The 27,444-nt window shown below is 43.2% G+C and overlaps 2 protein-coding genes across 2 annotated transcripts; both read right to left on the bottom strand.

Annotated features, from left to right (window-relative positions):
- Nucleotides 1-11,185: 11,185 nt before the first annotated feature.
- LOC132001340 (proline-rich protein 9-like) lies at nucleotides 11,186-11,512 on the bottom strand. Its single transcript, XM_059375824.1, has one exon. It carries the CDS (start codon nucleotides 11,510-11,512, stop codon nucleotides 11,186-11,188), a length of 327 nt encoding a protein of 108 aa, XP_059231807.1.
- A 12,342-nt stretch (nucleotides 11,513-23,854) lies between these two features.
- LOC132001015 (late cornified envelope-like proline-rich protein 1) lies at nucleotides 23,855-24,151 on the bottom strand. The gene has a single exon (XM_059375118.1). The coding sequence runs from the start codon at nucleotides 24,149-24,151 to the stop codon at nucleotides 23,855-23,857; it is 297 nt and encodes a 98-aa protein (XP_059231101.1).
- Nucleotides 24,152-27,444: the final 3,293 nt, after the last annotated feature.

Genomic DNA, 27,444 nt, shown 5'->3' with positions numbered 1-27,444 from the left:
CCTTGCTTTCTAAGGCTCTTTTCTTCTCCTGAGACCCCACTCACCTTCACTGTTTTCTCCTTATCAACTGGCTGACTGTGCAGGCTTCTCCTCTGCTGTCCAAACTTGAGACCCGGGAGTGTCCCCTGCTCCTCTCCTTGGGTGATCTCAGCCACTCTCATGCCTTCAAAAACCTTCTATGTGATTTATATTTCTAACATAAATATAAATCTCAAATTTATATTTCTAACATAAATCTCTCTGAGGTTGAGACTTGTATATTCAAATATTTCCTCCTCTTCACCTCTCTGTAAATGCCCTAACAATGACTCACGGCAGAAGCATGAGAGCACTTATGCATTTTTCCTGCTCCTTCATGCCCCCACATGAAGATAACCTTATTGTTATTAGGCCTGGGACCTATCAGTGTCTAACATATCCAAAACAAAGTATAGTGTCTGGCATGTAATTGGTGTCCATACATATTATTCAAAAATATTTTTTGAATAATAGATTAATGAAGGAAGTTTACTTGATATCAAACTGAGCTTTACTGAATGGGAAGAGATTATAAATGTTAACATCAGCTTTGGAAAGTAATAAGGAAGACATCTATTTTAAGTATAATATAAACTCTGGAACTAGGCAACCTGGATCTGAAGCTCTGCTTTCTCAGTTATTATCTGTGAGACCCTGAGTAATTTACTTAACTTCTCTGAGCCTTAGTTTCTTACCTATAAAACAGTGATAATAAGATGATCTCTTTCTTTTGCTCTTTATAAGGATTATAGTAGTTAATGTACATTAAGTCCTAAGAAAATATATGCCACATATTATTTGCCAGTATTACAATTTTCTGTCTATCTATCTATCTACCTATCTACCAACCTACCACCTCTACTCTTTATTTGGTATAGAAATGACCACAACCTTCTTGGCAGGTAGTTTCACCAGTTCTAGCGATTGAGGAAAGCTCTTCCAGAAATCTTGAGCTACATCTAACAGAATTCAAAATTATTTTGTCAGATTGCTCCCCTCATTAGCATGTATTGCTATGTTAATAGTGATTCTGCTAATCCTAACTCTGCACTAATTGCAATTAAAGGGTGATTCTGGATCCCAATTCCAATGTGGTAGCAGTTCTCTGACACTAACAAGCAATTCTCTCACAACAGCTGGGTGTCCTAAGGATTCAGCTCAATTCTGACATCATCTACCTGGAGGTGATCGCATCAGATTTTGATGGTTAAGGGCTCAGTCCCCCAGGACTGCTGTGTCCCCCTCCCCTCATCCCCCCCAGATGCCAGCAGCTAGTCCAGATTGTCACCTGTACTTCTGACCAGTCATAAATCAGAAGTTCCCCTATCACTTCCTTTGGTTTGATTAATTTGGGAGGGTGGCTTACAGAGTCAGAGAAGCATTGTACTTACTGGCTTATTATAAAAGGATGAAACTCAGAAACAGCCAGAGGGAAGGGATGCATAGGGAGCTGGGAGGTTTCATGCCCTGTCCAGATGGTACTCTCCCTACATATAAGCTCACCAACCCAGGTACTTTCTAAACTCTATCTTTTTAAATTTTCACAGAAGCCTCATTATTTTGAGCCAGTCATTGGCCATGGTGACTCAGCTTTGAGCCCTACTCCTCTTCCTCTTCCCCTCTGAGCAGAGGGGTAGGATTGAAAGTTCCAACAGTCTAATTACAGGTTTGATTCCTCTGACAACCAGCCCCATTCTTAGGTGCAGTCCAAAAGTCATATGTCATTAACACACAAAAAACATCTTTATAATCTTTCTTACTCAGGAAGTGCCATGGGTTTAAGAGTTCCATGTAAGAGACATTGAAGACCAAATATATATTTCTTATTATAAATTACAGTATCAGTAATAATCAATAATCCCTCATATTTAACATGTACAATGTGCTTTCACAAATATCTCATTTGATCCTGAGAATAGCCATGGTAGAAGAAGGGTGTGTAGGTGTTCAGCATTTCAATTTCACCGATGCAGAAACTGAGACCAGGACATTTACACAGGGTCATGGTGCTGCTAAGTAATCCAGAACTTCACTACAAAAAGTCTCCAGAGGGAGCTGCTCATCCATTGAGGGGGCATAAACCCATCCACTGGGACCAGGAACAAAATATTTGGGTGTTTTTCTGTGTTTATCTTTATCTCATTCCTTAAGATTGTCTCATTTTGTGTTTGCCTATAATTTATACATTAGAATAATAGTACATATCTATATACATTATATGATGAACTTAGGAATTAATCTTTTTATTAAAGTATACATTCAGAAAAGTAAAAATATTTTCAGTGCATAGCTCAAAAAAATTTCACAGGTAGCACAATCAGATTAGCAGCCCCCAGATTAAGAAACAAAATATTAGCAGAAACACACAAATCTCCTCCCTGCTGACTTCTAGTTACTACCATACTGCCCTCGATTCAAGTATGACTATTATCCTGACCCCTACAACACAGGCTTGCTTTTCCAGTTTCTGTAGGTTATATAAATTATATAAAAAAGAGTATGCTTTATGTTGAACCATGAAATTGTCAATATTCAACAGTTTTTGACCTCCATAAAGGCAACTTCACAGGGTTCATCCTAATGCATTTTGCGTGTCTATTTCCTCTCCACCACTTGATGAGGGTAACAAAGGCAGAAGAAAAATTATTAAATTTCCTTACTACCTAGAGCCCACTGTCAAGTCTTAAAATAGGCAGAGTGACATTCCTCTAAGGGACTCAACTGCTTCAATGTTAATACTTTGCTAAGGGCAAAAGGCAATCCTAGCCAGAACCTCTCCCCCACCCCCAGACCTAGGATCCTGTAAGTCTACTTTAATATATAAAAATTCCTTTGGAAACTTCCTTTATCTTTAAACCTCCCCCAAGATAGCTGTTGGCAATCATCCCCTAAGCATATGGGCCACAGATATACATTTGAAGGGTCTCATGACTATGGTTTTATTTGATGGTAATAAATAACCTTTTCCCAACAATAGCTAGCCCCCTCAAGGTCCTGGAAACCTTGCTTCTGAAATTCTTCAGAGGCTTAAGCTACCTTTAATCCCTTCCCAACTTGAAAGTATATAATAAGTCAATCCTCATGATCCCAGTGCAGCTCTTTCTGCCCATGTGTCCTGTCCCCATGCCTTAATAAAATCACCTTTTTCACCAAAGACATCTCAAGAATTCTTTCTTGACTGTCATCTTTGAACCCAAAAATCATTTTGCCTACGTCAGTTTGGACTACTTTTTCCTCAGACCACTGTAGGGGAAGAAGTTTCCATTTCCAGTGCTGTGACAGGGAATGGGGGCAGGGAGCAAGCAAGAGAGGAAAAGTGACGACTTCCCACTTATCTTCGCCAGTGTCTGCCCTGGGTTTGACTAAAAGCTTGTTCTGTATCTGACACTTTTCTGACCTGATGTCTTGGTCCTAGGACTCTGGGACCTATGTCGTTTCAGTGGCTGGCTGCCGAAAGCTGTTTTCACTATATTCAGAGCAACCTATAAATGATTCAAGTGCAAGAGTAGAGAGGACTTAGAAGTGATAAAGGAAATTTTCAACTTTCAACATTCGTGGACCTTATTCTTGGGCCTCCAGAGAAGCTATATTTTCATGTTTACCAAGGTCAAAAGGACTTGGCAAAACCTCAAAGCTCTGTTTCTGCCCCAATCACACATTGTACATCCTCATTATTAAAAAAAATAATAACCAACAAGGAGCATTCCATCAATAAGATAAGATAAGAAAAACCAAAAAACCTCCCTGGCTCCCATCAGATTAAAGCCATGGTCTTGCACATACTAAAAGCACAATATAAAGTTTGTAGCCTTCTGGAATGTCCTCTGTCATGAGGATTTGTAACCATGCAAAAATACTGAAGCGGGAGAGTGAGGTTCTTGTCTTTATGGAGTGGAAGAATGAATCTTGCGGACAAAGGAGAGTAAAGAGATAAGAGTTTTATTAAGCAAGGATTCAGAAAAAGCTCTCAGGTGTGAGAGGGGTCCAGATAGGATTGCCACTGAGGGCTTTTAGGGGTTGTTCTTTTATTGAAAGCTAGCCAGGGGACTTAAATCGCTGTTAGCATCACTGTGAAAGGATTAGTGACAATACCTTTAATGACTTACATCCTTTTTAGTCTTTGTAAATCTTTGTTGGTCACAAGCAGCTGCTATTACAAGACCCTACCTCTGACACCTAGGACAGGATGGTCTGGTTTGTTCTCTTATCTCTGGTTTCCTTACACCTCCTCATTTTTGGGATTTCTGTGAGGCTGATCACAGAGGCCCCTACCTATCTCTCCTTACTTTGCCCCACCTGTCCCTTACTCAAAGCTTATATAACCTTACACTAAATGTTCCTTACCTAGAGCACTCTTCTTTTTTTAAAAATTTTATTTTATTTTTTCATTATTCCAAGATTCATTGTTTATGCACCACACCCAGTGGAGGACTCTTTTTTTAAAATTAATTAATTTATTTTCAGCATAACAATATTCATTATTTTTTTTTCACCACACCCAGTGGTCCATGCAATCTGTGCCCTCTCTAATATCCACCACCTGGTAAGGACTCTTCTTTATTAAGATTTTGTATCCTGGGCAGCTGTCCTAACCAGGGCTCAAATAAAACTGTTTTCTCTTTAAAAATTTGGAAAAGGTTTGTTCAATTTTGTAATTTTGTGTTGAAACAAGACTTAAAAAAAAAAAATCTAGTCCAAACTTCCTATTTACTTCTAGTCATTTGGCCTCTTCTTGCATATTGTCAGTGAAGGGGAACTCACTACTGTACAAGCAGCCCATTTCACTGCGGGGTCATTTGATTCCTGGTATGACCCGTCTTCCCGTATCCTAAACTCATGGATACATGTTCTTCCCACTGGAGTCACATTGGAAAGATCAAAAGGCAGCTGCCACATATCTTGTAAATCTTTCTCATCTCTGGATGAAATGCTTCCATTCTTTAGTCATCACCTACACAACATGGTGCCCATAGGCCTTGCCCTTCTGCTCACATTCATTTGAATGGACTCAAAGTTGGTCAGTGTCCATCTTCAAATGTAGAGTGTCTGGAGTGATATTCCACAGGCCACTGCCTATGGCATTTCCTTGTAGTTGCTTATTACTCTACTAATATTTGTCCCTGACCCCCAGACCCTACATGCTGGCTTCTCTGGGTCCTTCATGTTTGCACTCAGATGTCACCTGTTCAGAGTGGCTTTTCCCAATTAAAGTGCACTTCTCCTCACCAGAGTTTCTGGTCACCCTGTTTTATTTTCTTTCTTTCTTTCTTTCTTTCTTTCCTTCTTTCTTTTTTCCTTCCTTCCTTTCTTTTTTTTTTTTTTTTTTTTTAAGATTTTATTTATTTATTTGACAGTTAGAGAGAACACAAGTAAGTAGGCAGAGTGGGAGACAGAGGGAGAGGGAGAAGCAGGCTCTCCACTGAGCAGAGAGCCTGATGAGGGCCTTGATCCCAGGACCCTGGGATCATGACCCGAGCCGAAGGCAGCCGCTTAAACGACTGAGCCACCCAGGTGTCCCTATTTTCTACATTTTCTTATTTATGCCTTTGCTTAGGTAATTTTCGTCTGTCTTTTCCTATGCAAGGCTCTGGGTGGCAGGCACTCTAAGCATCTAGTTCATTGCTGTATCTTCAGTGCTCACAACAGAAACAGTGCTTGGTACCGACAAGGCTCTCAGTAAGTTCTTTTTAAGGAAAGAACATAAGTGATGAGTCTAGGTTTTAATCCCCATAGTCTGATCCCTGAGCTTATGTCCCAAACCCTCATGCCTGTTTACCCCACCCTATACATTATTTAACTCTGTCTTGCTCATTAAGCTTTCCTCCTATTCTATTAGATGCTACATCTCTGCTCAAGTCTCCACCAACACCTAGCATTGGCGAGCCCCTTGTGGGGCGGGCCATCTCTGACATATGGCTGGACTAGGTGTGGCCCACAGAAGGCCCAGTGTTTCTGTGGCCAGTAGATGGTGCTGTTGGAAAGAGAAAAGCAGTCCCCAGGGCTTTTAAAGGAGGGCTGGTACAAAACTGGTTGGAAGTATGGGAGATGCAGAGCCGTGCCAGCCTGCCCCTTCTTCTTCCAGTCACCTCTAGGTGAGAGGCAAATGTCCATGGGAGAGAATAAAAAGCAGGAATGGGTAAGTTCCAGTCATGCTGCCCTTTGGTCAAGACATCTTGAGGTTAATGATAGCAGTGGGGTTAGAGTGGGAGGACATGGGGATATCCCTCCCCCACTATACTACTTCTCTGACTGAGGACCAGACAGTTTGTGCTTATACAGGGCTAGCCTGAGGACCTGCCTGTTGGTCTAAGTGTCCCTCACCCAACACACATATATATATACACAACCAGAATGGAGTTGTGGAAGAGGGCAGGCAGTGATCACTAAGCTTTCTGAGTACTTAGTTTTGCAGAAAGTTCTGCCCATTCCGACCTTGGGTTGCAAATTTCTTCACCATAGACAGTCTCACAGGCTTTCCTTCTGTGTTCCCATAGCACCAAACATCACGTCCTATACATGTAGGTACAGAGTCAGGGTGACCGACTTGTCTTGATTTTCCTGGGACAAGCCCAATTTTAAGATTAAAAGTCCTGCATGCTGGATACCCCCCTCAGTCCCAGGCAAACCAGGATATTTGGTCACCCTATCAATAAAAGAAGCCTCTTTTCTCTCTGTCTCAGAGGGCATGCTGGTTGGCTGACTCTGAGAGTGCCTAAGACCTCAGTGTAGTTGGCCCCATGAAGACAGGCAAAGAGTACAGCAAGGCCCAAGGGCTGTCATTTAGGGCTCTTATGTCAACAGGAGATAGAGGTAGTTACACACAAGGTAACTGGAAGGGAGAAACCAACCCCTCAGAACTTGTGTAGGTGTACCTGCTGGCTCTTTTGACAGGACATGGGTTTGAAACCCATGGGCTGACTGACACAGTAGAGGGAGAATCCTGGGTGAGTGGGAGGGAGGCAGGTGCAGGTGGAAAGGACGCCGTGATAGGCTAACAGGTGCACATATACATGGAACAGATGGACCACTCTGGCCCAGGAGAGAAAAGAGGCCCAGAAGGCAAAGAAGCAAGGAATATAGGGAAGAGAGGTGTTCTAAACCTGGACTGGGAAGATTGAATTTGGAAGCTGGTGAGGTGTTACTGTAAGGTACCACTCAGGGATGAAGTAGTTGGGCCCCAAAAACATATTAAGAAAATGCCTAAATTTGGGGGAGCCAATTCCCATCTCTTACCTCCTCCTTTCCTTTAGTCTCAAGCCATGGAACACACTGTGCTGGTCCCTAGGGCCTCTCAGAAATGTTCTAGAGACCAGAGTAATTTTCTCAGGGTCTGGCCTTTTGAGTCTTGTCCTGTTAGGCTCCTCTGCCCCCGGGTCCCAATTTTGCCAAGGAGACCTAGATAAACTAGTTGAGTCCTAGTTCCAGACAGGTTGGAAGGGGGCTTAGCATTTACATTTCCTATCACTCTCTCCTTGTATTCCTCCAGTTCATGGGAATGTGGCACATCCAAGGGAAGCTCCTGTCACCAGCAAAACAGACCTCATCATAAGAAAGTTCTTAAACTGAACCAAATCAGTAACTACCTTTTTTTTTTTTTTTAATTTGTTTGACAGGCAGAGATCACAAGTAGGTGGGGAGCATGATGTGGGGCTTGATCCCAGGACTCTGGGATCATGACCTGAGTGGAAGGCAGAGGCTTTAACCCACTGAGCCACCCAGGTGCTCCCCAAATCAGTAAACTTCTATCTATCAGTTCCAACTGTGTCCTTGGGAACCTCACAGAAATCCAATCCCTCTCTCACAAAAGCACTTAAAATATTGAGAAGAGCTATCCTCTCCCTTGGGTATATTCTTTCCTAGTATAAATATATTTCAACAGTTTCTATTATGAAAGTCTTCAGGCCATTGTGCTATCAACTTGGCCTTCCACCTGGGTCTCCAGAGCCTGGTGTGGGTGCCTTGCACAGAGTAGGTTCTCCATACATGTCTATTGATGTTTTCTTGACACATTTCTTCTTGACACATGGAGCCCAAAAATCTACTCTTGTCACATATTGAGTTAACTGAATTAAAACTGAGATCAAATCAAGTTAAGAGAAAGGAACAAGAGAATAGTTTACAAAACAGGAAGATTTCAAACTGAAAGTGGCAAGAAGCTCACAGAATGAGGGTTACAGCTCAGTTGATAAAACTCGAGCACATTGATCTTTATTGATGATTAACCACTATATGCCTATATTCCTTTTAGGGGAAGAGTGTTGCATAAACTTCCTTGTTTGTAGCCAATAGGCTCAGGAAGCTGTGAGGCCATGCTGACTAGAGGAAACTTAACATCACTTGTGGTCAGAGTCCACATTTTGTAGAAATCAGGATAATTGTAAATTTCACTTATGCAGCTATGGGTATTTGGTCTAGGAGTATATTCAAACTATGGGCTCCAGTTTTGTTTTTATCCTAGGGATTGTCAGCTGGAACTTCTAAATCCAGACTCCCCTTGGTAATGTCCCTATCCTTCTTTCTAAAAGGCTTAGTATAAACACTGGGGTCTTAACTCTCCCATGTGCTAGGCCTATGTCATTAGGGCCCTGATCCCCTGAGCAACAGGGTGGGCAGGGCCTGGGTCAGAGCTCTGTGAGTACGAGGAAGCTGTGGTGGTTCTCATGGAAGAATTTTATGAAGGCCTTCTAGCTCCTTGACATCTGTTCTGTCATCTATAATCTGTAGGTGTATCTCTTTCCTATCTCTTGAGGCTTCCCTTATAATCAGCAGGCTATCCATTCTCTGATGTTGTTAGACTCTCTCTGCTTGACAGCCTTGCAGTTCTGCTTAGCGTCTGAGTGTCCCATCTTGGACTCCAATCTGTGCACACCTTTAGTGCTGGAGAACAAAGAAAATCCTTGGGCTTGAGCCAGGCTGGAGAAGTATTGTGAACCTCGGTCAGCCCAGTTAAAAGCTCTACTGCTAAGAGGGCTCTCTGGAGCCTTTTTGTAGGTTGCTGCCCCAGGGGGAGCATAGGCTTATTCCAAAGTCAGAAACTTATTCCAGCTAAGCAGGGAAGCAAAAGAACTGTGATTCAGGCACCTGGAGATGTTTAAGGACTTGGGATGACCAGCTTTTGGAGAGGGCCCCTAGACACATGTGGCCCGTGGAAAGAAGCTCTCTAGCTCTGCATAGGGTTGCTGCCTGCCTGCTCACCACTGTCTGTCCAGCATCTGGCACAGCACCTGGCACTTGGTAGGTGGATGAATGAATGAATGTGAGGAAAGCTCAGGAAATCTTCCCTGTGTGCCATAGGTCTTCCTCATGCAAGTAAGAGCTCTGTTCTGGGGTCAAGAGGGACTTCAGTTAGAATCTTGACTTCACCGCACACGTTTTGTGAGGCCAGACCAGTTTCCTAATAAAGATAAAGGGGCAACACATGGACCCCTTGAACTGCTACCAGAATTCCCTCAGAGAATGTGCATAGAGTTCTGGGCTCCTGCTTGCCACCTGCAGAGTCAGTGAGTTCTTAGGGTTTCATGCTGCTGCTCAAAATCTTCCCCCAAGTTGCCCCCTGCCCCCTCCTCTCTTGACTTAAAGTATCTCTAAGATTAAGAGGCTTGGGTGACTCCAGTGCTGCAAGGCCCTTTCATTAGTCAAGCTGCTCTCTACTGGGCATACCCATATGTGCTGATTCAGAAGGGGGAGTCTAGGGGAGTGAGTGAAGGGCCCCTTTAGCTCTTAGGAGGCGGGGCCTTAACATAAGGGTCCAGGTCAGATCTCAGGGTACCACTGAGGAAGCAGCTATGTGTTCTTTCATGTAAGTAAGTCTTGCTCCTGCTGGACCTTTTCAGTGAGAGCAAGTGGAGTGATACAGGGCAGGGAGGTGACCTAGGTTGACTGGCTTTCCTGAAGTCAGGGATGGCAGGACAATTTTGGCCCTTGAGTCTCTTTATCACAAAAATATGCCTAGTTCCTCCTTATAACAGGGACACTATGCTTGTAAGATATCATGGATTCATTGGGGACCCTTTTTCCATATAACTCTCCTCCTCCCATTTGAGCCCTTTCCTCTAAAAGCAAGGATCAGAGGGGAAAGAAGCCATGGTGTTAAGAATTCTGGATATGAATTTCTGAGTCTGGGCAGGTCCCAGGCCCTGATGGATTCTCCCAGGTGGGAAATGTGTGTATAGGTAAGCCCATGATGCATTGTGGGTGGGGGTAGAACAATCCATGTGATCTTCCAGGAGGCCTCTGTCAACATTGCTGTTCTATGCACCTGTGAGGTCTGTTTTTCATTCCTACTCCAGATTGTCCAAAAAAAAAAAAAAAAAAGAAAGAAACATAATCATCACAGGGATGAACTGTGGAACTGTGGTTGGGAAGTGGGGAGGAAAGAGCACACATCAAGTCAGACATCAGCCTTGGAATCAGCTTTATTCTGTATTTGACCTTCACCAGGGTGAAGAAAGCAATGAAGCTGGAAAGCAGACCAGCCTTCACCACGCAGACACAAATCACATCTCTAAAGAATGTATGTGAAATTACAGGGCCCAAAGCAGAACAGCCATCAAACACAAAGATCAAACAGGACCCCAAGCATCCCATCTCATCTTTCCTTATTGGCTGTTTGTATTAAATAATTTATACACTTTTGTTTCATTTTTAAAAGCATAACTAACTTTCCAATGTCCAAGAATTTGCTGTTCCTTTTTAGGATACGTAGACAAAGTGACCTGATTTTTAATTTCTGTAACACCACCAACCTCTTCTCAGTATCCATGGTGGTGTGGTGGTGATCAGTGCAAAGTCCATTAAAAGTCAGTTTGTTTTGAGGCTTAAGTGATAGGCTGAAGCTCTGAATGATGAATGAAAGTGTCCTTGGCTGTTACACACTGAGGGCTGGATGATTTCATGTCCCATGGGGAGCTGAACAACTGCACTATTCCTCTAGTTGAAACCTTCGGCTAGACTGCTGAAAACAGTACTTATTCACAGAGGTTGATGAAATACAGAGAGAAATGTCTTCAGAGACAACAGACCCAGTCCTGGAATACTGAAGAAGCCAGGAGGTAAGAGCAGGTGCACACAGAGTTACCCATAGGTGAAGGTTACCATAGCGCGGGCTTGGGTTAGGTTTTCATCTGTTGGCCATCTTCTTCTTGACCCCAGATGGCATTATGAGATGCTACTTTTCCTTGCCGGGGGGTAAGCACTTCTCCTGGACTTTCTGTGGACAAACTTCCACACATTTTGTCTGAGAAAACTCCTGGCATGGCTCCACACACTGAGGTGGGCATTGGTCTTGGCTTTGCTGTAGGCAACTCTCTTGGTTTAACTCTTGGCACTGAGGAAGACATACCTCCTGAATTTGTACTGGGCAACTCTCCTGGCAGGAGTCCTGGCATGGGGGGAGGCACACTTCCTCAGCCTTTGCCTGGCACTGCTCTTGGGTCTTTTGAAGACATGGAGGAGGCACACATGGCTGCTTACACTGCTGCTCATTAAAGGACATCCTAGGATAGGTAACAGAACCTGCAACAAACACAAGATTCGAAATTAACTAGCAGTACCAGGATGGATACTGATGGTTTGATGGAAGGAAATGGGGAATGAACGATTAAAACCCTAAGAACTTATTTGCTGTTTTTCATCCTTTTCTCTTTTCTATCTCTATTGTAGTTCCCTCTGACACTGATCTCCTAGGTGGGAATATTCTCACATTTCTTGTATAAATACCCAGAGTGCAATCATACCTGACACCCAGTCTACTACACGTTTTTCCATTCTCATCTATTTGGCTAATTTTTTTTTATAATCAGGTACAAGAAACTGAACAGAATACACAGGATGGTGTGAGAGGCCCAAGAAATGGTAAGCCACTTAAAATCTGGGGAAAGTACAGTCTAGCGAAGAAAGAGAATAGCCTCCTGAAGGCAGAGAAGCAAGGGAAAGGGAGAGAGGACACAGATGTCCCCACTTACCTGTCTTCAACAAGACTCAAACAAGGACGTGGATTGCAGGGCCCAGCAAAGTAGGGACTTTTATACAGTGCCTGGTCCTGCCTCCTGAGGTACTGACTTGCTACGTGGGCTGATGTCCTAATTGTGGAGTCGCCATAATGAGCTTCCTCTGAAATTGCCCATGGTTTGAGTCATTGCTTGGGATGCCTGTTAATCAGCCTCCATTTGGGCCGCTGGGTCCTCACCAGACCTCAGCAGGGAGGGGCTCCTTTCAGATCCCTCTCATTAGAGGTAGCAGCAAAAGAATGTTCATAAAACGTTATCTCAGTCTGTTAAACTGGGATTGGCTTCCTTGTCTGGCCAAACCAGTTCAGGATGTGGTGAGAGATAAGATCCACCTGATTCATCTTGTCTTCACCCATGAGAATACTTTAGGCTTAAGACCTGGGGTCTGTCTGGGTCAAGGGCATGTATGGCCCATTTTGGACATTTCCACTGGATGTCTCTTCATTGAGCCTGAAAAGTCACACTTCCAGACCCAAGGAAGATGGCTTGTCTTAAGGCCCCAAGCACACAAAGGACATGGAAAGAGTGATTTTTTCTACCTAGAAATCTTCAGGGAAATTGGAGTCATTTGTTACTCTTAGGTTGTGAAGTAGGGTGAAGGAAAAGGGGAGGTAGAAAGCGGGTAATCTTCATCTTCTCACTTTGATTTATGACATTTCTAAAAGTGGAGTTATAGAGTTTTCACAGTGACCAAGAAAATAGAATGGAACAAAACTGGTTTGCCTCCTTGCCTTCTGGAAAAACTTTTCTTAAAACTTAGGTCAATAAAAGCCAGGGGGCATGATAGAAAAAGTTTCAAAGCAAACACATTCAGTTTTCTCTGAGACTCTGTGTGGCCTGCCACTTCTGTCTTGTGTGACTTCTCTCTCTCTGTGACTTGTGAAACCCTAAGCAAGGCTCCACTCAAGTCTACATTCCATGAGCCTTTGCTGATTACATTAAACCAGAAATCACCTCCTTCTGAACTTCCATAGCATCTAATGTTGATGCTGTTTATATGAAATTTACTATAGTAAATAACTATAGTTATTAGGAATTCCAGTTATCTTATGTACAAGATCTTATTACTACCTTAGGTTATAGGTTCCTAGAAGATAGCGGGCTAGTAAGTGGAAGATCAATGACCATTAATGGAGTGAATATATTAATTAAGGAATAAAGAAGGTGAATGTAGGAGACAACTGGGAGCAGATGAGGATCTCATGTATCAGAGGATGGGAAAACCTTTGTTATAAAAGAAGCCACTTATAGGCAGGGGATAATCCCAATCTTTTGGTACTGGTTGGGACCTGGCTTGGGATCCAGTATACAATCTATTCTGAAGAATTTTCCATGTGCACTGAAGAATAAAGTGTATCAGCTGCTTTAGGGAAGAAATGTTCTGAATATATCTGTGAAGTCCTTCTGGTCCAATGTCGTCCAAAGCCCCTTTTCTTAAATGTTAAGGATGATTTATATTTACATAAATTTAATCATATTATAGCTATCATATAAATTGCTTTTATCCTTTAAAAAAATAAAATAAGCCCTTTGGGACACCTGGGTGGCTCAGTCAGTTGAGCATCTGCCTTTGGCTCAGGTCATGATCCCGGGGTCCTGGGATCAAGTCCCACATCAGGCTCCGTGCTCAGCCGGAAGCCTGCTTCTTCTTCTACCTCTGCCTGCCTGTGCTCTCTCTCTATTTCTGACAAATAAATAAATAAAATCTAAAAAAAAAAAAAAAAGCCCCTACACCATGGAGGGGTGGCCTTGTGCTTGTTTGCTACAGTTGGTTGAACTTCAGGGACTTTAAAGAAGATGAAGTCACCCTTAACTTGAAGAAGTGTGTCTAGGTCATTTCGTAAGTAAAGTATTTGCTAAAATCAGATGTTCATTTAAAGGTTTATACAGTTTTGGGATGCTTACTCCCCCAGATAGTTTTTAAAAGGTGAGCTGAGGACAGACCAGGTGACATTTTTGATCTTTAGGACTGGTGCACAGAGAATTGATGCTCTCTTCCTTTTCCTTCTTCTCTTTCCATTTCTCCTTTCCCTCTTAATCTCCATTTTTTTGTGTGAAACATTGTCTAAGAAACAAGGTGACTCTGTGGAGCCCTAGAGCGCAAGAAATTCTCCATCACTGAGTTTATTCATTCATTCTTTTCCCCCACAATGTTCCAAGATTCATTGTTTATGTACCACACCCAGTGCTCCATGCAATACATGCTCTTCTTATTACCCACCACCAGGCTCACTCATCCCCACACCCCTCTCCTCTCTAAAACTCTCAGTTTGTTTCTCAGAGTCTACAGTCTCTCATGGTTTGTGTACCCCTCCAATTCCCCCAAATCACTTTTCCTTGTCTTCTCCTAATATCCTCCATGTTGTTCCTTATGTTCCACAAGTAAGTGAAACCATATAATTGACTTTCTCTGCTTGACTTAATTTCATTCAGCATAATCTCCTCCAGTCCCATCCATGTTGATACAAAAATTGGGTATTCATCCTTTTTGATGGCTGAGTAATAGTACATTATATGTATTGACAACATCCTCAAAATATTAAGAACAGAGCTATCCTATGGCCCTGCAATTGCACTGCTGGGTATTGACCACAAAGATACAGATGTAGTGAAAAGAAGGGCCAAGAATACCCCAATGTTCATAGCAAAAATGCCCACAATCACCAAACTGTGAAAAGAGCCAAGATGCTCTTCAACAGATGAATGGATATACATTCTTTCAGTCATTCATGACCCTGCTTTCAAGGGGTCAACAGTCTCATAGATATGATTTGTAGATATATGCTTGCATGTGCCAGAAGAAGGTCTCTTGATCAGTCTTGGATGGATGGAAGGTTTGGAAGGCTTCTGGGAGAGGAGTGTCTGTGATGTGTTTTGCTGGACAGTAGGAATTACCAGGCAAGGAGAGTGGGCACCAGTGTTACAGACAGCCCGACAGAAGGAATGTTTGTTAGAGCTCTGTTGAGAGGACAGTCTGAAGCTGATTCAGGAAAGCGGTGGTGAGAAGTTGAGGGAGAGAGATTGCTTGGTTGAGATTTCCAGAAATTTTCTACAACAGGATGCATGAGCTGACCTTGCTTGTGCCACAAGCATTTCTGTGGCTTTGGCTGAGCCTCAGGAAGGAGACCAAATAGGAAGTGTGGAACAATGAAGAAAGCAGGTCATATTCTCATGGAGGAGGATAGATGCAGTTAGGGAGAGGACAGAGTTCCACTTCTGTCAAAGGACTCTCTCTCTGCCTCACAGTTAGCTGATGACCGTGAAGTGGGTCCAATGGAACCACAAGGGTCCTTTAATGTGGAAAAGGGGACAGAAGAGCCAGTGTCACAGTGAGGTCACAGAAAAATTTGACTGGTCATTGTTGCTTTTGAAGATGGAGACCAGGTGCCAAGAATGTGGACAACCTTCAGAAACTACAAATGGCAAGTGGACAGGTTGTGCCCTAGCACCTCCAAAAGGACATACAGCTTTGTTGGCATTTTTATTTATTTTTTAAATTTCTTTAAGAAATTTAAGATTTTATTTATTTATTTTAGAGAAAGAGTGCATAAGCAAGGGGAGACAGGCCAAGGGAGAGGGAGAAGCAGACTCCTCCTTGAACAGGAAGCCTGATGTGGGACTCGATCCCAGAACCCTGAGATCATGACTTGAGCTAAAGGCAGACACTTAACTGACAGTCACTCAGGCTCTCCCATTTTGGTATTAGCCCAGAGAGATCTATGTCAGACTTCTGACTTCTAGAACTCTAAGATAATATACTTCTGTGATTTTAAGCCATTAATGTTATGGCAACTTGTTACAGCAGCAATAGAAAATCAATAGACCTTCCCAACTTCTGGAGCACTTGGGAAGTTTCAAACGAAGATGTAAAATCCCACTTAGCACTCCATCATTTAAGTAGCTACTCACTGGTCATGTCAACCCGTCAGTCAAATACCAGCTCTTAGTGATGTATGGGAAAAGTACCAGGTTCAGGACCCCAACTGACTTGGGCTTGACTCAATTACAAGGAGTTTGTGTATCCTGGATAAACTACTTAGTTATTCAGAGCCTCAATTTCTTCTCGTTGGGAAGGGATAACGTTATTTCACAGATTCCTTGTGAGGAATAAATTTGAGAACTTACGTGCCAACACTCAGGACCCTCAAGCTATTTATAGAATGTTAGTGCCATCTGACTTTGTTCAGGACTCAGCTCCCTCATGAAGCCATGCCGATTCTTTTGGTTCTTACTCCATCACCTTTACTCTGTCCTCCTGGCGCTCATCTTTTCTTGTGTTTTTCTACTCATTGGGATGTAGTAAACAGTGTACTGCACAGAGGCCCAGAGATCTGCATCTGTCCCTAACAAGATATGTGACCTTAGGCTTGCTATTTATCATTAAAATAGCAATGGTAGCCTATGAGTCAAGCTAGGTCCATTGCACATTTGACGTTCTGTGCTACTCATGAATGATTAGCTTGGGCATCTATATGACTTTATAAGTATGTGGATGCATGTCTGTGTGGTGGGGCAGGAATGGGGATGGGGGGGAAACATCCTCCTTGATTAGATTATGACTTATAATCCACCTAGTCTTCTGTCTTCTATGGGTGGTAGTAGTCCAGCCAGGTGATTGAATGACCTTAGAGTGGGAGTATTTGGGGTCCAAGTCCTCAAAAATCTACCTTAGTTGATTTAATCTCCCCAAAGCTGGGGAGATTAAGATCCTACATCTTGAGATAAGGTGCCTAAATAGTTTTCTTAACCATCACCAACCCTCCAGTGAGACTCGGGCTAATCTGATTGAATGCCATTGGAGATTGAAGATTTTAAATTTCTTCAGCTATCATTATTGGGAGCCAGTGTGTAATTATACAGGGTCAGCAGAAGAGAGTCAGGTGTGTGTAGGACATGCTTTTCCCCCCCTATTCTCATCAAATAACTATCTTCTTTGTTCAGATCATAAAAGTTCCCAGACTCTTCTGATTCACTTGGCTGGCCCGTCTGCATATTATAGGGAAGTGGCTCTGATAAAGCCAAATGGTATAGAATGTGGCTCACCCCGTCCCCTGGAAGCAGGTGTTACTGGAGAGCTTGTGGGCTCCTTAGGGAGAGTCCACCACCCCCTCACTTCCCTGCCTCCAGTGTTGCCTGCACAGGGTTGTGGGAGGGCCTGTGGGTCACAGGCCACTGCACCCAGAGGGGACGTGACAGGCCACCTGATTCCCCTTCCTTGTTTCAGCCTAACATGTGCTTTAAATAGGAGGCACTAAATTATTTATCAACTGCATTTTTTTTAAGTTGAGGCAATTGAGGTACAAAAGTGTTGAAGACCTTCTTTTTTTTAATTTTTATTTTATTTATTTATTTGACAGACAGAGATCACAAGTAGGCAGAGAGGCAGGCAGAGAGAGAGAGAGGAGGAAGCAGGCACCCTGCTGAGCAGAGAGCCCGATGCGGGGCTGGATCCCAGGACCCTGGGATCATGACCTGAGCTGAAGACAGAGGCTTTAACCCACTGAGCCACCCAGGCACCCCTGTTGAGGACCTTCTTCAAGATCATGTGGTGAGATCATGTCTAGACCAGGCAATGGCCCATGTAAAAACATTTAGGACACCACTGTATTGGGGATTCCTTATAAACTTTAGGGAGGCAACAAAGATGCAGAGCAGCCAGGAGTTCTTGACAGTACTGAGGTGATGAGGAAATATACAGAGGTACACATCTTCACCTTCAGGAGGTTCATGGTCCTCAGGTTAAAGACCACTGAGACAGAAAATGGGGAGATGCATGTTCTTAAACTGTTTATGTTAATATCGGCCTTCAGTCCTTTTCCCCCTTTGTCCTGCCTCAGCGTGGCCCAGGTTAGGGTTAGAAATCCTAGACTTTCCTAGCAACCAACTCAGTGTGATCTTGATTAAGATGTTTCCCTCTCTGGAGCTAAGTTTCCTCAACCAGACAACTGAGACACTGGACATGTTGTGTGCCTGTACACTCAGGGTTACAAAAGTCACATCTGGCTCTTACTGTGATCTGTGGGCTCCTGGGCCCAGTTTGGGAATGGGGTGGAAATCCACTTGCCTTCTAAGATATTTACCTTCCTTTCTTTTAACTCTCTTTCCTCCTCAACCCCACTGCCTCACAGAGCAGAAAGGAAGAACAAGATGTATGCCATAGCAGATGGGTTTGGGGACTCCAAGCTGACCAGATTCTTGAGTGCCTTTGAGTCCTGGCTTTCTAAGTTCAGTTTCCCATGCCAGAGGCTTTGCATTCACCACCTCACTGGTCAGTCCTCTCCACACCTCAGTGAGGATTTTCTTCTCATTCTTCAAGGGCATAAACAGACCACTTCTCCCACTGAGGTGACACATTTTTCCTGGGCCTCACAGTTGAGAGTATAGGGCTCACTTAGAATCCACATCTTTGTGATGATAAACTATTTCCCTTTACCATACTGCCTTCCAAAGTGAGAAATCTGCTCAAAGACAGGCTATACTTCCCAGGTGAGGCTGGGGGAAGGCTGGCAGGATCTGCGTCTTGTAACATAAGGGAAAAGTGACCAATTCCAGGGATGCCTTCTTCTCAGCCACACGCCTGCCATAGCCAGCCCTGTCCCCCTCTCCTACTTCTGAATTCTGGGAATGACACATGTGGTGAGGGTAAGCAACATAGTAGCCAGGGCCTCAGCCCAGAGCAATCCCTTCCTCTTTAGAAAAGTGCATCCAAAGCCACTGAACATGCACTCATTTGTTGTTATTAAATGTCACAAACAGCCCAGTATAAACAGATGGACAGAATATGGTGGGGTAAGCATTGCAGGAGAAATGCATAGATGCTTTGAGGTCACAAAAAGGCTCCTGCAGGCTCTAACCAGCCTGCAGGAGGCAGTGGGGGAGCTTCTTGAAGCAGGTGACCCTTAGGTTGGGTTCTGAGGGAGATGAAGATCTGCTCAAGTGGACCATTCAGAGGAGGACTCAATGGAAAAAGAATGCAGGGGACAGACAAGTGTAAAATCACACAGGCCAGAAACTCTCTGTCATGCCAGGAAGTGCCAGAATTTACCTGTTGCTAGGCTGCACAGTTCTAGAAGGAGAGAGAAGTAACAAGGTAAAGCCAACCAAGGAGGTGGGGGCAGTGCGGGAAGACTTTTGTGTGACTTGTCAAGTCATTCAAGCTGTTGTTTAGAAAAAGGGAACCTTTTAAGGCTTTAAGCAAGGGAGTGATACGTTTAGATTTAGATTTTAGCCAGTCTGCCTTGGCTGCCTTATACTGGAGGAAGGACTAGAAGGAAAACTTGGAACCCCAGAAGCTAGTTCGGAGGTTCTGGGTGGTGTAGGTGAGAAACTATGGGGGTATTTTTGATGGGAAAAGCACAAACCCTCAGTCTGGGCATCATTTCCCTCGAGCCTGGGAGAGAGCACAGAGTTCTGTAAGGTAAGGCATCACAGGTTTTAGGCACGTGGTGCATCTGAAAATACCCTGTTATGCATTTTACAATCAATTTGTATCTTAGCATCTTTATATGTTTGGCAATTGACTTACTGTATTTACCCGCCTATTTCTTTGCTGAGCATCAACAGCTGTGGCACAGAAGCAGTTATGACTTGTCATTGTCAATAAAGCCTCCCAGGATGTGCCTGTGCTCGTGTCCCTAGCTGGAATATTTGGTCATGTGAAAGCAAGACATGAAAATAAGACAGGTTCGGTAACTGGCTCCTTGAGGCTATCTCCCCAGCTGTCACTTGCATGTGGGGGACACATAAAAGTGAGCTCTATGGTTCCTTCCAGCTTCAGAGCTTCAAAGCAAGGCATCCTTGTGATTGTGTGCCAGCCCTTTCATATAGCACTGGCCAGCTCACAGCACCACCCTCAGCTGGCCTGGTCTGGGTGGACATCCAAGTCCTCTACCTGCTTCTCAAGAAACCATTATGCAAAGGGGTCTGTGGTAGAGTCTCTTCTTACAGCTTTTCCATGACAGGAGAGGCTTGGTCCTGCACTATCACAGTATCTGTGAGCCATCAAGACTGACATCTTAAGGGTTCTCATGGTGCCACTCTTCAGGTGTTGCTTATTTATTTATACAGCTCTCTACCATTTGGGGCAGGTCTCCAGTGACTGCCACTGGGGCTAGGAGTAATTATGGCATTCTGCAGGAAGGTAGCACACTCATCAGGTTCTAGCCATCTTTCCTGGCATTGCCTTTGATCCAGCCTTTTGTTGGGAAAGTAGCCATTAAGAGATGTGTATCTTTGGTTTCATTTACATGGGAGAAAAGAGAACTAAATTAGCAAATGGATGGTTTCATGTTCTCAGAGATGGCCTCCACCTAGTCTGTGCCCAGAGTCCTCAAAGCCAACCAGGAGAGCACCAGCCCCTAACCCACACTGCCACAGAGCTGCTGAACACCTGGGACTGAGACCCTACCACTCAAAAGAAGGCAACCAAGGTGTGCACTCAGGTGTAGGAAGTGGTTCTTCTTTCTTTTCCTTTTATTTATTTAGTTAGTTCATTAAGCAAATGAAAGGACTTTGGTGGGTTTCTGAAGTATTTATGATTATATACATTTTTCTATTACATGAGAAATAAAAGTTTATTTACGAAAATCCAAAGACTAGTGAAAATAAAAATACTATATTGGTTAATCATAACTCCATTGTCATAAAATAACTAGAATGTTGACAAACTTCCTTCTATCATCATCGTCAACATTTATAGAAGTTTTTGGTTAGACATGATTGCTTTTATGCTATATATCCAATTGGGACCTTGCTTCCCCCCGCCTTTAATACATTTTAATAATTACATAAAGTTTCATCAAGTAATAAAGTGTATTTGATCAAATTTCTATTAGATATCTAAATTATTTCTAAATCACACTGTGATAATGAGCTTTTTACATAGCTTTTCTTTTTTTCCATTTTGGAATTATTTTTCTTTGCACAGATTCCAAGACATGGAATAACTGGGTCCAAAGATTAAACCATTTTATACTTCTGATACATATTTCCATATTTCTCAAATTATTTACTAAAATTATTTTTGTCTCTTTATGCTCTCATCAACAGTGACACACTATAGCACTGGGATTTTCAGCTTTATTATTTGAAAGTGATCATTAAATAGATGAAAGATGCTGTCACATTATAATGCTATTTCTGATCTCTCTCTTTCCTTCTCCATCTTTTCTCCCACCCTTACTCATGATTTCTACTGAGGTTCAAGAGTTGTCCATCTTTTATCAACAGTTGACTATAGGACCCTAATGCCCTAAACTAGGCTCTCCAGAAGTTCCCAGTATCCAGGAGGCACCTCTCTGCAGGGCTTGGGGAACACTAAGGCTTCTTCATGTCAGAGAAGGTAGTAATCTTCACATCTGGAAAAGGAGGGATTGCATGCCTTAAAGACTTGTCTAGCACTCATGTCCCCAAAATCTGCTTCTGCACCTACCTAATTATATGACTTGGTCTGGTGGGGGTCCCAGATGTCTTGAGCACATTTTGGACTATCTATTCTTACTGCACCTCTTTGGTCCTGTACCAGCTTCTGGACTCAGAAGGATGGAAAGCTGTTTGTGAGCCATGATTCTTTAGTGAGCCTCCCTAGCTTTGGCCTCTCTCATTTCCCCTTACTGTGATAACAAAGAATCCTAAACCTAGTTCCACTTGAATGTTGTGGGTTGTAATGACAAACTAGTTTGGTCTGTGTGGCAAAGCTCTCTTCTCCATCTGGCCACAGGGTACTCCTGGGCAATCAGGTTTCTTTCCCAGAAGTAATAGGGGCATCTCAAGCCCAACTCATCAACAAACTGGGTCTATACCTGGCCACATGGAGGTGGTCCTAGGAGGGAAGGAGACCCACCCTGAAGAGGGGTAGAGACTGGTGGAGATGAGGGAGATTGAAATGGTGACCACAATCCCAGGCCCTAACACCGCATTTCCTACAGTTCTATTTCTATGCCCCCTTCCTATTCTAATACCCTTCCCAGCAAAGTGAACTGATATATTCCCTTTTGTGAATTAAGCAAGGTTGATGTGGGCTTTCCATAGTCACTTGTAAATAATTCTCACTTAACATAGCAGCTGTGAATATTTTTCCCATTCAATCCTAATTGATGCGCTTTTGAATTTATCCTTTTATGTAAAGCTTTCCTTTTGAAATTTTGTAGATTCACAGGATGTTTCCCTAATAGAGACCCCATGCACCCTTCACTGGAATTCTCTCCATGGTGACTTGTTATATAGTTATGGTTCAGTATCCAAATCAGCCTGACATTAGTGTAATTCACAACTTCAATTTAATTTTTATTTTTTTTAAGATTTATTTTTTAGAGGGGCACCTATGTGGCTCAGTGCGTTGAGCCTCTGCCTTTGGCTCAGGTTGTGATTTCAGGGTCCTAGGTTAGAACCCCACATCCGGTTCTCTGCTCAGCAGGGAGCCTGCTTCTCCCCACCCCCACCCCGCCCACCACCTGCCTCTCTGCCTACTTGTGATCTCTGGCAGGCAAATAAAATCTTAAATAAAATTGTTTCACTTATTTGTGGAGCATAACAAATAGCATGGAGGACATGGGGAGTTAGAGAGGAGAAGGGAGTTGGGGGAAATTGGAAGGGGAGGTGAATCATGAGAGACTATGGACTCTGAAAAACAATCTGAGGGGTTTGAAGTGGAGGGGGGTGGGAGGTTGGGGTAACAGGTGGTGGGTATTATAGAAGGCACGGATTGCATGGAGCACTGGGTGTGGTGAAAATATAATGAATACTGTTATGCTGAAAATAAATTTAATTAAAAAAAAGATTTTTTAGAGTGAACATGAGTGGGGGAGGGGCAGAGGGAGGAGAGGGAGAGAATCTCAGACAGACACCCCTCATTGAGTACAGAGCCTGACGATGTTGGGCTCAATCTCATGATGCTGAGATCATGAAGCTGAAACCAAGAGTCAGAGGCTCAACTGACTGAGCCACCCAGGTAGTACTTTATTTTTTTTTAAATTTTTTTAAAATTTTTATTTATTTATTTATTTTTAATTTTTATTTTTGAAAAGAATGCCTAGCTGTGCTTATAGGTTTAAGTTAGAACCCAAGTATTGTACCTGATGAGGAAGAAATGCACAGGGCAATTATGTTCAGGTGTGACATGTGAAAACTGGGCAGGTGCGGTGTGTTCCCCTCTTTGAGTGCTGGCTATGTCCCAGTATATCAGGCTCTGGACACACATTACCTCCTAGGCCTCATGACTAGATCCTGTAAGCCCACTGTTAGCATCAGCGTTCCTTTTATGGAGAGCAGGAAACCATAGCTTAGAATAGAGCTAGAGTTGAAGCCCACACAGCCTGTTTTCAGAGAGTTCTGCATAAGCATTATGCAGTGGGATTAATAGCTGAGGGCATAGTTTTTCCTGAGCCTTTCCAGACTGGACCTTTCCTCTATATCCCACTCTTCTTTTCCCCTTTTGCTTTATTCCTCTGTCATGGCTGCTTGGGCTCCTGAGGTGAGCCACTGTTAACAGCCATATTTATGGCTCTCTCAGTCTGAAGGCCCTGATGTACCCCTCAGGAGATGCCACATCCCTATGCAGCAGGTAGGGCCAGAGGGGAGGCTGTCTTCAAAAACCGTTGATTGTAGAATGCCAGAATAGCCTCTCTCTCTAGGGATTGTTTCTTGGTGGTTTAGTGCTGGAAAACAATAACAACAAAACCCCAAACTGTCAAAACAAAGCAAAACAGAAGAAAGCCTTGTGCAGCAGAGGAACACGTTTACTTGTCAGTTCATGGCTTCAGCTTTCAGGATAAGATGGTGAACATGGTAGACACGTTAGAGGTACTGGAATGAGAGGTGCCCTTGGTGCCTCACTCTGGGGGTGGGCAGGGAGATGGACATTTAGGAGGACAGGACTTGGAACAGGACTTGGAGGGGAAGGGAGCTGGGCATGGAGGAGGACACGGTGGGGGACATGGTGAGGGGCACGGTGGACACTTTTGTGGTGCTGGGCATTTTTCCCGTGGGCACTTTTCAGAGCACCGTTGCAGCAGCTTTTTTAAACAGCTGGGCTGGCATTTGGCTTCACATTTTTGTTCACACCTGGGATCACAGTTCTTGGGCTCATTCTTAGGTTCACTAGATTTATTTTTATCATCACTTGACATTCTCTTTTGATTTTCTGGGTCCTGTAAAGAAATATGCAACAGGTCATATGTGGGAGACCACACTGCAAGAGGACCAGGAGGCCTCCCACTCACACCTCCTGGTCTCCTTGCTTTTATGAAAAACTTTCCTGGGATGGTTTGGGGTCTAGAGCTGTCCTTCTGTCCTTGGAGTCATTGGTGACAACATCTCTTGGTCTCTTCACCCTTACCCTGCTTTTTGTTCACTTACCTTGTCTCAATTCCATATCCCTCAGCAGGAGTTTTCAACCTAGAGTCCTGGAACTAACCCCGCCCCATGATAAAACCATATTTAATCATATGTTATCAGTATAAGTGGCATCTTTTGTAACTCCATGTCTTTTAATTAATTTAAGTACATTATTCTGAAGTCATGAATTTGGTCAAACTGCTAAAAGCACTCATGGCACAACAAGGGTTTGAAACAATTCCTGCAGGGCTACTACTCTAATCCTCTGGAGATGGAATGAGAAAGTATGTTACCAGGTTTAGGGACTCAGGACACTTCCTTCATTCCTGTGTTTTCCCTAAGCCCTCAAAGCCTTGAGAATTGCTTTCTTCACTTGAAAACTGGGGATGGAAAGAAACTTAATCTCTACCATGGCTGGACTACCAGAGGCCACTCTGTGACTCCTCCCCATGATTAGGGGAAGGAAGAACTCAGGAAAGGAAGAGATGAACAGGGAAATTCTAATTCTTCTGAAAATATGAATTTGAGAGCCACATAATATAATTTTAAGAAAGAATTTTTTTCCTCCTCTGTTAAGTTTTGCCCTGAGTTAGGTCTTCTATGGATGATTTGACTTCTAGATATGAGCAGGGCTTTTCAATCCCTGACAATACTTGCAAGCTGTATCTAATTTGACACTCCTTTGATTTCCTTGAACAATATAAAAGTATACAGTTATCTAATTTAGTTTTGAAAGCAATATGGCTCTCTGGAGAGATAATTAAGTTAAACTCGAAATTTGTTAAGAATGTCTATTTCATCTTGTTTCATTGATTCACAGACCTGTACCCCTGGGGATAAAAATATATGTTTATAAAAAATAAAAAATTAAAAAAATAAAAAGAATCTCTATTTCAAATGAGGCACATCCAGTTCTTGCTTCTGAAATGAAGGGATGCTTTCATTCAAAAATAGCCATCATCTTAACCCTGTTCAATGTCTGGGGTCCTTTAAGTCACTCTTAGGAAAGGAGAGGGAAAAGATGGGGCATTTGCAGTTGTCCAAATGCAACTCACCCCTTTGTGTTGGTAGTGAACTTGACAAGTAGTCAAATGAGGTGGATGGTATTGCTGTATGTGAGAAGGTGGATTTTCCCTCTGGTTCCTCTGCTTAGCTCTGAGGAAGCCAAGGCTGGGGAGGGGAGCCCCACTTGTGACCTCATCACTTCATCATCAAGTAGTGATTGTTGTGTGACTCCAGAGCTCCGAGCTCAACTCAGGCCCTTGAAAATAGGGCTTGTGTTTAATCAACACTCCTTTGGTGTCATGTTCTCTCCCAGGGTCACTCAAAATTTATGCTGGTGAAATCAGACCATAATGAAGACTACTGAACTCTAAGTATAGGGAGGTTCACTGTTGCTAGGAGCAGAAAATCTCTGTTTACACATGATCTCTCTTTACCCCCAAATTTTTAACTCCTTTTAACTTTTAACTCCTTTTAACCCCTTCTCCACCTTTCTAGGAGACCTTTCCCAATTGCTCACAAACATTTTGGTTCTCTCCTTCCTATTTTTCTAATATCAGATTCTGAAGCCTCTTTATAATACTCCACTCAACCTAGCCAAAGTCCAGGGATTATTTTAGCTCTTTTTCTTCCTTTCTGCCTATAACTCACTGATTGTTGTGCTTTGCAATTTTTGTTCAATTGGGGAGTGGCTACCCTTGATATCCTTGATAAACCCTGCTTACTGTAAAGAACTTGAGTTTGGTGCTCCTGACCAGTTCTGACATACTGGGTTAATCCCAGATCTGGTCTTAGAGTAGAAAGATTTGCCTCTGAGAAAGTTTCTTCCTTGCCTTTTCAAAGGACTGGCCAGTGGGTCTCTGTGGTTGGAACAGATCTGTGCCTGGGGTCATAGAAGGAAGTTGGTGTGGGAAAGACAAATGGAGTGGAATACATAATTCCTTGAACTCAGAAAGTTCATCTTGGCAGTCATTCACTAACAGCCATGAGTGCCTTTTGGTTAAAATGGTGAAAGGATTATGTCTAAGGTGTTGACAGAGATTCTGACAGCAAAGTGTCAGACAGACTGGGGGATGGGTCAAACGTTGCACTAGTCTGTTTCAAAGAGGTTATAAACATCTCCAAGTCTGAAGGAAGGCAGTGGTGGTGGTAGTGAAAGCATGCTGATGAGAGAAGTATCATCAGAGAAGTATGTTTATGAGATTCAGTTAATGGGAAGCTTAGAAGAAAATTATGAAAGATGACTCCCAGGTATTATTATTAATGGGTGATGAGGAAACAGAATAGATTTGTGTGAGAAAAAGATGAGTTTAAGTCTGTGCACGTTTTGTGGTCACAGTGGAACATCTTGAATGGTTATTGGGAATGTGGTTCCAGACCTGTGCCACTGAGCAGACTGAGAACTTGAGTTTGACTGAGTACAACAGGTGTTTGCTGAGTGGATAAGGATGAGAGGTTTGGAAGAGAGAAGAGACAATGTACTAGGGAGAATGGGGAACACCAGTATATGGTTTATTTGGTATTTACAAAGGAGAAGGAATGTCATACACAATTGAAACCCAAATGAACCCAAATAAAAGGGGAGTGTGGGCCAGAATTTAACTCCCTGTCACCAGGACAACTGGTATCAGACCCCTTGTGTTGGTACAACCTACCCCTCAACACTCATTTTCTTTGCCCTATCCTTTTCATTGTTACAAGCTCTAGCTCTTCAAAGCTGTTGAGAAGCAATTTCTGTACCCATCTCAAGAGACTCAGCTCCACCTGCTGTTCAGCTCTGGACCAACGCTAGCCTTCAGGCAATTATTTGTGATGGTGATGTCAAATGACGTGGTGATTTGGGGGCACCTGGGTGCCACAGTCAGTTAAGCATTGACTCTTGGTTTTGGCTCAGGTTGTGATTTCAGCATCAGGAGATCAAACCCTGTGTTGGGCTCCATGCTCAGCTGCAGTCTGCTTAAGACTCTCTGCCCCTCCTTGCCATGTGCACTCTCTCTCTCTCAAATAAATAATCTAGAAAAAAAGAAAGAAAGAAAGGAAGGAAGGAAGGAAGGAAGGAAGGAAGGAAGGAAGGAAGGAAGGA

This window comes from Mustela nigripes, chromosome 14 (assembly GCF_022355385.1).
Source record: "Mustela nigripes isolate SB6536 chromosome 14, MUSNIG.SB6536, whole genome shotgun sequence".
Taxonomy (NCBI): domain Eukaryota; kingdom Metazoa; phylum Chordata; class Mammalia; order Carnivora; family Mustelidae; genus Mustela; species Mustela nigripes.
Note: the sequence above shows the minus strand (reverse complement) of the source record. Positions and strands in the feature narration are given on the sequence as shown.